This window comes from Colletotrichum graminicola (assembly GCF_000149035.1).
Source record: "Colletotrichum graminicola M1.001 genomic scaffold supercont1.16, whole genome shotgun sequence".
NCBI lineage: Eukaryota > Fungi > Ascomycota > Sordariomycetes > Glomerellales > Glomerellaceae > Colletotrichum > Colletotrichum graminicola.
In genome coordinates this window covers 76,559-89,559 of record NW_007361020.1, presented here as the reverse complement: position 1 = coordinate 89,559, position 13,001 = coordinate 76,559, and the positions used below count along the sequence as shown (strand labels likewise).

The following is a 13,001-nucleotide window of genomic DNA, read 5'->3' as shown; positions in this document are numbered from 1 at the left end:
GAGGAGAAGCAAACAGGCAAACGGGATGCCAAGGAGGATGTCGCGTCTATATGTTATGTCTCCCATCTTGATCGCTTCAGTCCTATTCCCCCCTTGGAAGTAATGCGCGCGCCTAGTCGAAACGAGAAAAACGAACACTAGGCCCCCCTGCTCCTTTCCCAGACATCCTAGTACGCCATTCGGCGGCGCAACCAAAGTCAACGACGTAGATGTTCCGCCTGTTCTTTTTTTTTCCGGCCAAGGGTTCCGTTCCCACGCTAGAAAGAGCCTCCAATCTTGGCTCCCGCCCTCCCTGCATGTTCCGGGCTGGACCAATCATAATAGCGCACGCGACGGGTCCAGCACCTCTATTCCGTATCTCTCCTAGGACGGCTGTGGCTAACTCGCTTACAGGGCCTGTTCCATGCTCTGCGAAAGACGAGATGGCATGGTCGGGTAAGCGGCGCGACTTCCCCCCGTCCACCGATTCATTCGCGTGTCTGGCCCCATTCCCGCCTGTTCATTGCCTGTCTATTGCCTGTCTGATGAGAAGCCACGACGGCGACGGCGACGGCGGGGTTTGTTCCATGCCCGTGACCGCTGAAAAGAGGAAGAGGCGCTCCCTATCAAATGACAAAGAAAAAGAAAAAAAAAATAGATGCAAACAGCCGTCAGTCAGACGAGGCCATGCGGGCAGAAAAGAAAATACGAAAAAAAAAAGGTATGCACACATGGCCTATGCATGCCAGCGATTGTCGGGGTGGCTACCTGCCCACCTAGCCTTAACTGGCGTATTCGGTCCCGAGCCTTACCCGGCGAATTCGGTCCCGAGCCTCTACTATATAAGGGAAGCGGCCGGACAACGGGTAACTCTAACACCGAACTCCGAGGCTTGTTTACACGTCGGGGATATGCAAAGCTCCACTCCGTCGACTATCCCCCCCTCCTTTTCTTCCAAGGCACGTGGCTCCCCCCCCTTCGAACACAACGAATCGCGAGCCGGCGTCTCGGAGCCGTTGAAGCCATGACATCCCCCCTCCCCCTCCCTTCTCGCGCGATGAGATCTCACGTTTGCATAGTCTGACATGGAAGCCCTTGTTCGTTGCCTTCAGCCGACTTCCCAAAACGGCCGCACAGAGACGTGTCGACGGGGATTGGGGCCAGACGCTGCGTCTTCAACGTGATTCGAAAGGTAAGACGGGATAAACGTCGAGAGTCCATGACGCACCCCCGCGAAGGAATATGCACGTCTCGTAACTTCACAGGTTGTTGGTTGGTGGGAGGCGCGCGTTCAGGCGCTGGCGGCGCTCGTCGCATCGCGAAATGCCGCCGAAAACCGCCGATAGGACCTGGCACCATTTCACCTTTCCCATTTCATTTCGTCACAAGGCCAATGACCCAAATACATCACGTAGAGCAGGAACACTTTACCGGTCTTCATAGTGCAGTCCGCAAGGGGCCTCTATAGACAGGTACCTGTCTTGTTTACCATTCGGTAGTTTCGTCATCTCATGGCACTATCGTTACAGATGGGGGAGAATTGTCACTTTGACGCCCAAACACCGGAGAAAGACGACCCAAAGCCAAAGGGTTTCCTGATACAGCCCACCTTCTCTTTTTCTCTCTCTTTCTCTCCGAATAACGAGACATGTCCAACCAATCAGCACCCACATGCCCCTTTCTTTTCCAGTGTCCCAAGCATCATGATGCCAACCCATGCAATTGATCACCAGCCTCTATTCGCCGGAGGCACACCAAAGTTTCCAAACTGCTCAAACATGTTTGCAGTGGACTGCTGATTCATGTTGCCGTTGGGGACCCCCAAGTCCGCCCACATGTCCAAGTCGTAGAAGTTTGTAGTGTCAAGAAAGTTGCCCAGGTACTGATCCATGGGTTGATCTTGCCTTTGCGGTATGTCCGCCTTCACCGTCTGCGCCGGGGAGGGTCCACACGACGACGCCTCCGAGCTCGACTGAGGAACGATCTCCTGCAGTCGCGGGATGGCGACGGGGGTTTCGTAGGGCAGACCAATCTGGATCAGTGCCCGCTCTCGTGCCCTCCAGGCTTTCAGCATGTAGACACCCAACTGCGTGTTCTCCTTCTTCGACATGTCCCACAGTTCCTCGTGGTACTGGTATATCCTGTCGACAACTCTCCAAGCGCGTTCCGCTAGTTTGCCGGTCGGTCTCTGAAACAGCTGCCCGGCCATGACGATGAAGACATCGATCTGGAAGTGCAGCTTGAAGAACCATACGAAGCCCGTGTTCTCCATGAAGCTGTATAGCTCGACATTGTGTTCGTGGTGCACCAGAGATATCCGAAACATGTTGTCCTGCACGTTGAAAACCTCGGTGCCCCATTCCGGCAGTTCGCGCATCGGTATCATCATTGTCCGCAGCTTATCGATGATCATGGAACGGATCTTAGTCGCAACGATATGAATGTTGCCGGCCAAGGGGTCGCAATACTGCTTTTCCAGGGCAATGAGTTTCGCGTCGAGATTATCGACCAGAGTCCGGTACTTTGCTAAAGACGCCTGCAATGCCAGTTGGGAGTCCTGGGTGTCGTTTTCCATGGCGCCAAGGACAACGGCCTCGAAGTCGGGGATTCGGTTCTCGACGATGAAGCGGCCCACTTCGTACAAGAGCAGGCAGAATACCATTTCCGTCGGTCCTTCTCGGGGCTGGACGGGTTCGGTCGACCCGGGGAACAAGTCGGCGTCGTTTACGTTTTGCGGCGTCTGCGTATCCCAGTTCCAAGGCAGCAACGTGTCGGAGAAACCCGACACCAAGGCGTACTTGGTGTCCAGCATGATGATCTGCCACCAAAGCCTCCGTCGCATTTCCGTCTCGTACGGTGTTAGGTTGAGAAGCTCGCCGTCCCTGTGGAGACCCATCTTTTGGGCGATTCTGATCAGGATACCACTGAGGACCCAGGCTGCATGGCGGCTGTAGCGGCCCTGAAGAGAAATCTGGTGACAATTAGCAAGTGCGGCCTTTCGAATCCGATGCGGTCATGCAGACGAACCAGATACAATAACAAGGCTTGCAGCGTCATCAGGTCATGGTTCTTGAGAAAGTTGACCTTTGTCAGTGCCGCCTTGACGCCCGCAGTAAACTTCTTGAGCGCCTCCTCTCTGGAAATATCGAGCATCTGCCTCGCTTCTGACTCGGTCATGGTGAGAGATGCCACGAGGTAAATGGCAAAGAGCAAAGCTTGACAATTGTTGGCGACATTGGAGTGATTCGCAGCCGCCTCGACAACTAGTGGCTGTAGACTAGGCACGTGTATGAGTTTGGTGATGGGGTTTACCCTTTCCAAGAAGACCTGCCAGAGTCTGAATATCTGAACAGGGGAGGGCGTGACATCCTCCAGGTCAATCGTAGCAACATCGTTCAGGAGAAGGTCGACGTTGTCGTCAGGGGTAACGGCGTCGGACCCGAGGACGCTCTGTTCTTCTTCCTCAGCCTCGATGATTTGTCGCATAGCCGACAACTAGAAGCAGGTTAAAAACGGACTGGCGCAGGTTATGAGGCCACGGACGGGGATTACGCACCTGATCATGGACGGTTGCCCAGAGGTAGCTGTCCATGAACCTGACGCTGCCATCCTCGACCACCACTTTGCCAGCCGGCTTCCACGACGTCGTCGATGGGGAGGTATCCTCAGACACTGAAGCGGAGCCCGAGGGTAGAGGCAGCTGAGGTATGCTTGGCGAGGGACCAGTCGACGAGGGCGTGTTGAAGATTGTGGGTGAGTGGGCGGTGGGCGGTGTTGCGGAGGCGGTAGCATATTGCTTTAGCAGAGCCTCACATCTTGCCAACCTTTCTTGCAAGTCCTGGTTCGGCCTCCTCCTCTTACGCGCGGGAGCTGGTGTGGAGGGAGTGCATGTGACGTTTGCCTAAAAAAAAAGGTCAGCGCGCATCGGGTGGCGGCACAGTGAGAGGCGGCGCACCTTGATGCAGTTGGAGCATGGGGTATTCCGGTCGCATTTGATCTTACGATGCTGGCAGAGGACACAAGCCAGAACCCTCTGGCTCTTGTTGTGGTTCGGGTTGGTACTCATTGGCAGGAACGAGGCTGAATAGCCGAATGGGGATGCAGTAGCTGCCACAGCAGGAGTTGGAACTCGGACGAGGTCGTCCGTAAAACGGGGTTAACACAACCCAGGTTTTCGGAACGTGTGGGCACGCGGCCCTTATGGATGATTCCCTGACGGGAGCTGTCGGCGAGGTCGTGGCAGGGGTTCCGTTCCAGGTAATAAATGCTAACGGATCTGGACGCGAATGACGGGAGGGGCCCCTTTGGTGAGGTCTGCCGCAGTGGAAAGCTATAGAAAAAAAGGATCAAAAAATAAGAATAAAAAATTTCCCGACTTGGCCAGAAGTGAGATGCCGGGTTGCCTTGGGCGTCGGACGCTGTTGATGACCAAGCAAGGATAGGCGCGAGAGAGAGAGAGAGAGAGATACTTTAAGAAACGTTATGACGACGGATGAAGCGGGAAGGGAAAGGAAGCGAATGGGGGAGGGGGGAGGGGGGGGGTTGACTATGAGTCTTTGCGGACACTGCAGGCAAGGGTTGATCGCAGGTTGGGCCGGGAAGCGCGGGCGGGAGACCAGGCGCAGAGTCAAGGTTCTTCTGGGCTGGCGGGGTTGGATAAGTCGTCTAGATTGTGCTGGGGTGAGATGGATCAGGGCGCCTTGTTGGATATGGATGATGGTTCCTCGAGCCCATAGATTGGCTTACCCGGTAGTAAGCACAGATACCAGTCGGGTGTGAATGGGAGTGCGGAAATGGGCGTGGAGTTGGAGAATCGGCGGCGGAAATTCGAGGGTAGGATGACAGGCCAATGGCTGTTAAGGTGTGTGAATGTGAGTGTGTGTGAGTGTGTGTGTGTGTGTGTGTGTGTGTGTGTGTGTGTGCGCTAGAGAGAGGGAGGGGGAGAGGGAGCATGCCCGGTTGGTGGCGGTGGGTGATGTTGACAGCAGAGCGAAGGCGGTCGGCGCTAACACACAGGTGGCTCGGTCTGGCTTGTTCGGGGTTCCAGCAAAGCCGATGCAGCGCAGGGCAATCTACCTAGCCAAGATGTCGTATGCGTCTCACTACTAAGTAGTTGATGAGGGGAGTCTCTCGCCCGTTTGGCTGCTTCGTTTACTGGTTCTTGGAACCGGATCACCTGTAAGATGCCCCCCTACTGCTGACGATTTCGCGTCTGTTCCGTTGAGATGTTGACCAAGTAACTCGAAGAAGCGCGGCTCCCCTGCAATTCTCATAAGGACAGCATTGCTGTTGCAGGTACGAACAATTGGAGAAAAATAGGTAAGGGGCAGGGCAGGTTAAGGAAAAGAGGCAAGAGGGGGAGGAGGGGCTGAGGTTGAGGCCGTCGGAAGGAACGGACGAAAAGACCGAGTAATGACGCCAAACAGGTAAGACAACCTATCTAGGTAGGTAGGCAGGCAGGGCTGTGTAGCATGCAAGGAGCCCAGGCGGACTTTGTGCATATGCTGCAGTCCGTCTCCCTTTCACCCCTAGCACTAATAGCCAGCAAGTCCACAACGGGCGGCTGGCGGGAGGTAACAGAACTTTGAGACACCACTCAGCAGCAGATGGTGGTTTCTAGAAACACAGATGTTGTGCAGCATAGCAACGAGCGGATGCCCTGACGGGGAAGGGATCGAGGGTCGACGAGGGGTGTAGCGTAGACCAACTTCAGACTTCATTGTCATCAACTGCGAGGGCTCCTCGGTCGGTCCATCAGCCAGGTGCGATGCGATGCCCACTCGGGACGCCGACGCTGGCCGAGAGGAGAAAGTTGGATGAATGGAAGCCAGTCATCGCCTATAAACGCACGCTGCTGTCGAATGAATGTGACGCGCCACGAGGCCGGGATAAGGAGCTCGGGAACAAATGGAGGAAACGTGACAGAGATGGGCCATGTCAGCTGAGCCTTCCTAACAGACAGACCCCGGGTCAAAGAGAGGGCGATGACGGCTTGGTTTGCGGAGACGAGACGACGGACGAGGGCTGGATGGCGGGGAAAAAACCAAAAGCACGAAAGAGAGAGAGGCCAAAGATCCATCAGTGGCATGTGTCATCATGAGCCAGATCCCATCATCTTACCACACCTCCTCCTCATCTTACCTCCTTTCACATACCTCCTCAAGCTGCCTCGTCGAGACCGACTGCCCAGGACAACGGATAGCGCATCATGACTGTCAGCCGAGTAGTGCATGCATGCTGTCTTGGTCTATATGAACAGTGAAGCAAGATTCGGTTGCGCTTGCTTGCGTGGCCTCAGTCGTGAAGCACCAACATCCTCCCCCACCTAGGTAGGTACCGGGAGCTGTGTCAAGGTCATACATGCGTCTTTGCGCCGCGCTGTTACGCTAGCAAATGACCCAGACACCCAGAAGAGTTACGGCAGCTGCAGATCGAGCACAGCCTACCCAGCCATCTGTCGTTCCATTGCATGTTGCTTTGCATGCGGCCTATGTATTTATGCAACGCCAACTCCCGATCCGAACAAACATGTACAGAGTGGCAGGACTAGTAATGAGGGGGAGATTCACCAACAGCTAAGCTGGTAGAAGTACTATAGGAGGGGCTGATACCATCGTGCAATTTATGCAACCTAGGTAGTAAACTATGGTTACCGGTATTTTCACGGCCCCCTTCTGGTATTTTCACGGCCCTGTGGCTAATCCATTATGTCAGCCTCTGCGAAAAATCGCGCACAACAACATTGCGACTTACCTAGCTAATTAGACTATTAGATTTATAATAGCCCTATAATAGTTACGTAAAATTAAAAAGACCTTAGATTTAAGCGATTTAAGGCAAATTAGAGATATTACTAGTAACTAATTAATTAATTAACACTTTCTAACATTACGTGACTATTTACGGCCTGAATTACTCTAGCTACCTATACTGCCTATACTGCCTATACTGCCTATACTGCCTAGCGAAAGGTGGCTGTAACTACTGTAACTGTAGCTGCAGTAGTGCTAATTAGTAACAAATTTGCTGCTGTTACTAGGCAAAAAGGGCTGCCTCCTGCTGCTGCTGTTAATAAAAAATAGCAGCCTTATAGGCCTGCTGTTATTACTTAGCCTATAACTGCTGTTACTCCTATAGAGCCTAGTTATTATAAAGTATCTATACTAAGGTTGCTAGGCCTTTAATAGTGCTATAAAGACTATTAATAATAAGGAGCTAGTGTTATTATGCCTAAGTAGTACTATAGCTACTGCTACTACTACGTCCACTATGGCTGCTGCGTACGCTATAGCTGCTAGTAAGACTAGGCATAAGGCTTAATAAAGGAGTAGTAGTTACTTATAAGCTAGCCTTATAGGCCTTATATCTTTCCTATATAGAGGGCTTACGTTACGTATTAGTAAGGGAAGGAGATAGAGCCTTATTATTAGAGGGGTTAATAGGTATATAGTAACGCGCCTGTTAGTAGCGTATAATATTTAGGTTAGATTTAATAGTTAATAGTTAAAGGTAAACTAAATTTAGCTAGGCTTATTAGTAAAAAATAGTTTACTAATAAATATATATATATATTACTATAGTTAAGTTACTAGTAAGGGTTAAGATCCTCCTTCTAAAGAATCTAGCTATAGTTAGCACTTTATAACTATAGTAAAAGGTTATAGTAGTAAGGTATCCCCTACTACTAAAAAAAGGCACTAGTACAGCTAGGCAGGCTCTACTATTTCTAAAAGGCCTTATTAGTAGCTACGTATTACTTATAAAGTAACCTTAGGGTATAAAAAGAAACCTTATATATTAATAGTTATAATAACTAAATTTAGCTAGTAGGTATATAGTAGCGACGTTTAGCTCTATATTAGGTATTATAGTAAGCTATTTTCTTATTAACTATTTTATGTATTTTCTTATAAAAGGTGTAAAGGTTAGTAAGGCAGTAAGTAAGGTATAACTTTAACTTATAATATAAACCCTTAGTAGGTAACATAGTCCTAACGCTATAGTTATAGAGGTTATAAATCTTAAAGTTAGTAAATTTATAAAGCAGTAGGATATATATTATCTATAGATACTAAATTATTACTAGAGAAGTTAGCTAAAATTTAGGATTTATAGATATAATATACCTAGCTAATTAGTAAATTACTGCTTAAGGGATTTCTATGCCTTCCTATAGATATTAATAAAAGACGTATAAACATAGGCCTACTACGTGTTAACTAGCTTATCTAGATTATATAAAAACACCTTCTTGTTAGAGGTCTAAATATCCTCTTGTAGTTATTATTATTATTATTATTATTAATAGGTAGGATTAGTAGTAAGGGCAAGGGCTATAGCCGCAGCCTTGTTAGCCTTAGGGGCTTATAGGCCTTCTTACTTCTTCTTTATATTTAAACTTACGTTTTTTAGTATATACTATATGTAGAGCTGTTAATAGGTATTTAGGAATACCTCCTAGGCAGCGCGCTTTAATCTAGCGTTAAAATTAGTAATTATTACGCCTAGATTAGGAATATTACTATCTTATAGTAATTTATAGAGTTAGAGTAGCACTTAGGAGTAAAATTTAGTTATTTTAGTAGATATAAGGTAAAATCTTATGTTAAAAGTAGTATTAATAGCAGTAAGGCTAACTATTTAAAAAAGTAGTATTTAGAAGTAGTTAACCTGCTAAGGGCGCGTTAGAAAATAACTAGAATAGTTAATGTTTTTTTATATACCTTATATATATTATTTATTATTAATAGCTTTAGATATATCCTTAGTATATCTAGGTAGGGCTAATAAGTCTAAAAAATCCTATTAACTTTACTATTACTGCTATAGTGAATTTTATAAAAGGCTACGTTACTACGTTACTCTAGTTATTAAAGGAAGAGTTACGTAGAGGATAATAGGCTAAATTTACTCTTATAAATATTATATTAGAGGTTATATACGTATTAGCTATTAATAATAACCTTCTCTATACGTACTATTTAGCTAGTAATTTGCTATATAGTTATATTATTATTAGTAGATAGCTCCTTAATACGTTAGGTAATTATCTTTTAGTTAAGGCCTTTGTTAGCTATATTAAAAGCAGCCTTATCCTAACTTAACTGCTAGAAAGCAGTAACTCTACTAATATCCTTTTGTATAGTAGAAAGGTAGTTATATATATCTTTACTGTTAAGGACCTCTTATATCTACTTATCTTTATTAACGCGTTAAATCTTGCTAGTAAAGAGGCAGTTACTTTGTTTTAACGTAACGTTTTGTTACGTAGTAGTTAATAGGCGATTACTAGCTTAGTTACACTTAATATTAATTTGCCTGCTGTTTTTTAAATACCTTTCTTTTTATAGGGAAATACCCTTGTTGCGATAGTAAATTTGTACGTAAAGCCAGCACTCCTTAAAGGTTAAGGCCTTAATTTCGGGCATTGTAGGCGTCCAGCGGCGATAGTGGATTTACAGCAAAAAGCCTATTTTTTGCATGGGTTATGGACAGATATGGTGGTGGGCCGTGGCGGTGGTGGCGGGTGGGCCGTGAAAATACCAGAAGGGGGCCGTGAAAATACCGGTAACCGTAAACTATATCGTAGATTTTTTTGGGCCGCCGAGCTGCGGATGCTTCTCGACATGCGGCGGAGTTTTCTTATCCACTCGGTCTACGGTACCTATGGCTTTTTATATCCGCCATCCGGCTTGCTGCTGGGCCAGAACAACGTCGTATTCCGTATTCGTTCCCGGTGGTGGGTCGGGAAAGCAGCCTACATACCTACTTTGTACAGAAGCTGGTAGCAGGGGCGCACTGACATACATCCGTACTTCGTAGATGATCGTAAGTGGGTGCTGCCTCGAGTGACCTTAGCGATTAGATAACCCCGATAAGACATTGAGCTGGGGATGATTGCACTGACCAATGGCAAAGCTTCCGAAGCTGATTTCACCAACAGCCCGGTTGTTATTGCGGGAGTCCCACACCGGAAGCAATCGGCCCCCGCATTAAGACTCCAAAAGTTTGGGCCTGTGACACACGCCGACATCGCGACACGCCACCCGAAAAAAAAAAAAAAAAACAATTCACCTGCCACACCTTTCAACCAACGCGCGTTCGACCAGTACCCAATTCTGAGACGGCCAGACGGGGGGCCTCTAATTTGAAAGGCAATTGATACAATTGGCCTTTGTCCTGGCTAGACAAAGTCACGATGCTTCCTATCGTAAGTCTGCGGAAGCGTCTCCTCCCGCGCCGGCCCCAGTCATTCCAAGTCGCTATTGCTAACCATTCACCCCTGCAGAGACGAAGCGTGGCTCTTCAAGCTACGAGGAGCTGCCGCACTATCTTCCAGCGACAAATTGTCTCCCCACGAACGTTTCGTCCCAGCTTCTATACGACCTCGGCCCGCCTCCGTCAGAATGCGTTCCCTTCCCATACCGAGACCGGCCCTACCGCCACCGACTTCCTCGTCTCCAAGCCCACCTTGAAGATTGAGAACCCGCAGACCTTGACCGAGAAGATTGTTCAGCGATACGCAGTCGGCCTCGCCCCCGGCAAGAAAGTACGCGCTGGCGATTATGTAACCATCAAACCTGGTGCCTGCATGACCCACGACAACTCGTTCCCCGTCGCCAAAAAGTTCATGGGACTCGGCGCTGAGAAAATACGAGACCCCAGTATGGTCGTCTTCACATTGGATCATGATGTGCAGAATAAATCACCACAAAACTTGGAGAAGTATCGTTTAATCGAGGAGTTTGCCAAGAAGCACGGCATCGATTTCTATGGTGCTGGCAGAGGAATTGGTCATCAGGTAATGGTGGAGGAAGGCTATGCCTGGCCGGGTACCATGGCAGTCGGATCGGACAGTCACAGCAACATTTATGGTGGAATAGGGTGTCTCGGGACGCCCGTTGTCAGGACTGATGCTGCGTCGATATGGGCAACTGGCCGTACCTGGTGGCAGGTTCCTCCCATCGCCAAGATCACGTAAGTCGTCTTCTGTCCGTAGTAGGCCTAGGCGTGCTTACGTTTTGCAAGATTCACCGGAACCCTGCCTCATGGAGTCACTGGCAAGGACGTCATCGTTGCTCTGTGCGGACTGTTCAACAAGGATGAGGTTTTGAACCACGCCATAGAATTCGCCGGCTCTGAAGAGACCATGCGAAGCCTTCCCGTCGACGCGAGGCTGACGATATCAAACATGTCTACCGAGCACGGAGCGTTGTCCGCCATGTTTGTGAGTATACCGTCTCCTGAGGGAAGTCCTGTGCTGGCTGACTTACTGTTCCACTAGCCAATTGATGCGACCCTAGAAGCCTGGTTGAGGGCTAGGGCAACAGTCTCAGCTATGGTGAGCCCAGATGGTAAGGCTCACAGCCGTCTGAGCCACGAACGCATCGACAGCCTCTTCGAGAACCCCGTCACCGCTGACCCCGGCGCGACATACGCCAAGTCGCTGTACATGGACCTCTCTACCTTGTCGCCATTCGTCGCTGGCCCCAACTCCGTCAAGGCTGTGACGCCTCTCAAGGACCTCGAAGCCCAGGATGTCAAGATCGACAAAGCCTACCTCGTTTCGTGCACGAACTCCCGCGCCTCGGACATTGCAGCCGCAGCGCGTGTTTTCCGCGAGGCCTCCAAGAACGGCCAACCCGCCAAGATTGCCCCTGGTGTCAAGTTTTACTTGGCTGCTGCGTCTTCTCTCGTACAAGAGGCTGCCGAAGAAGCAGGCGACTGGCAGGTGCTCCACGAAGCAGGCGCGGAGCTTCTCCCGGCAGGGTGCGGGCCTTGTATCGGACTGGTAACGTTGACCGCCTTATTCTTGTACATCAATCTTATACATTTCACTAATTCCATCAACAGGGTACTGGTCTTTTGGAGCCCGGCGAAGTTGGCATTTCGGCGAGCAACAGGAACTTCAAGGGCCGCATGGGCTCTACCGAAGCCAAGGCATATCTCGCTAGCCCCGAGGTTGTCGCTGCTAGCGCCCTGCAAGGCAAGATTGCCGGCCCTGGCTGGTACGAGAAGCCGGAGGGGGTTGACAAGGTAATCATTGGCGAGGGCGTCGGCAACATGACTGCCGACATTGCAACGTCAATTGAGGATGCTCTCGAGAAGCTCATATCCCAGGCTGACAGCATCATCGCCGAGTCGGAGAAGGGACTCTCCGGCGCCCCTGCCGGAGATACCGCTGCGGCTGAAGGCGAAGAGACGTTGACCGAGATTCTGCCCGGATTCCCCGAGAAGGTGGAGGGCGAGATTGTTTTCTGCGATGCTGATAACCTCAACACTGACGGAATTTACCCTGGTACGTTTCACATCCCATGTATCCATCCCGTGAAGCGCCCACTAACAAAGCAAACCAACAGGTAAGTACACGTACCAGGACAACGTCTCGGTGGAGAAGATGGCCGAGGTGTGTATGGAAAACTACGACACCTCCTTCCGCGACATCGCCAAGGCCGGCGACATCCTCGTGTCCGGCTTCAACTTCGGCACGGGCAGCTCCCGCGAGCAGGCGGCGACGGCGATCCTGGCCAAGAAGATCCCGCTCGTGGTGGCGGGCAGTTTCGGCAACATCTTCAGCCGCAACAGCATCAACAATGCGCTCATGGGCGTCGAGGTGCCCAAGCTCGTGCAGCGGCTGCGCGAGACATTCAAGGGCGAGGACGGCGACAAGGTGCTGACACGCCGCACCGGCTGGAAGCTGAAGTGGGACGTGCGCAGGAGCAAGGTCACGGTCACGGAGAAGAGCGGCGAGACCTGGAGCGTCAAGGTCGGCGAGCTGCCTCCCAACGTGCAGGAGATCATTGCCTGCGGCGGTCTGGAGGAATGGGTGAAGGCCGATATCCGGAAAGAGAGCGCCAACAACTAGAGATGGCAGAGAGATGAGAGCGGGGATGAGAAAAAAAAGGGGGTGGGGGGATTTGGACGATGGATGGAAGCAGGGGATGGACTAAACGAACAGTACTGTGTCTTAAGTATGTACTGATACATATGGGAAACTTGGATAGGGGTTTTGTGTAAGTATG

General features: G+C 50.1%; 2 protein-coding genes across 2 annotated transcripts; one reads left to right on the top strand and one right to left on the bottom strand.

Moving 5' to 3' along the window:
* Nucleotides 1–1,705: 1,705 nt before the first annotated feature.
* GLRG_04837 (fungal specific transcription factor domain-containing protein) lies at nt 1,706–4,045 on the bottom strand (the record flags this gene model as incomplete). Its single annotated transcript, XM_008095522.1, has 4 exons — nt 1,706–2,950; nt 3,007–3,474; nt 3,536–3,880; nt 3,935–4,045. The coding sequence occupies 4 exons, from the start codon at nt 4,043–4,045 to the stop codon at nt 1,706–1,708; spliced, it is 2,169 nt and encodes a 722-aa protein (XP_008093713.1).
* Nucleotides 4,046–10,177: 6,132 nt separating this feature from the next.
* Nucleotides 10,178–12,844, top strand: GLRG_04836 (homoaconitase; the record flags this gene model as incomplete). The annotated part of the gene is made up of 6 exons (XM_008095521.1): nt 10,178–10,189; nt 10,268–10,956; nt 11,008–11,206; nt 11,264–11,770; nt 11,833–12,277; nt 12,339–12,844. The coding sequence occupies 6 exons, from the start codon at nt 10,178–10,180 to the stop codon at nt 12,842–12,844; spliced, it is 2,358 nt and encodes a 785-aa protein (XP_008093712.1).
* Between the last annotated feature and the right edge of the window lie 157 nt (nt 12,845–13,001).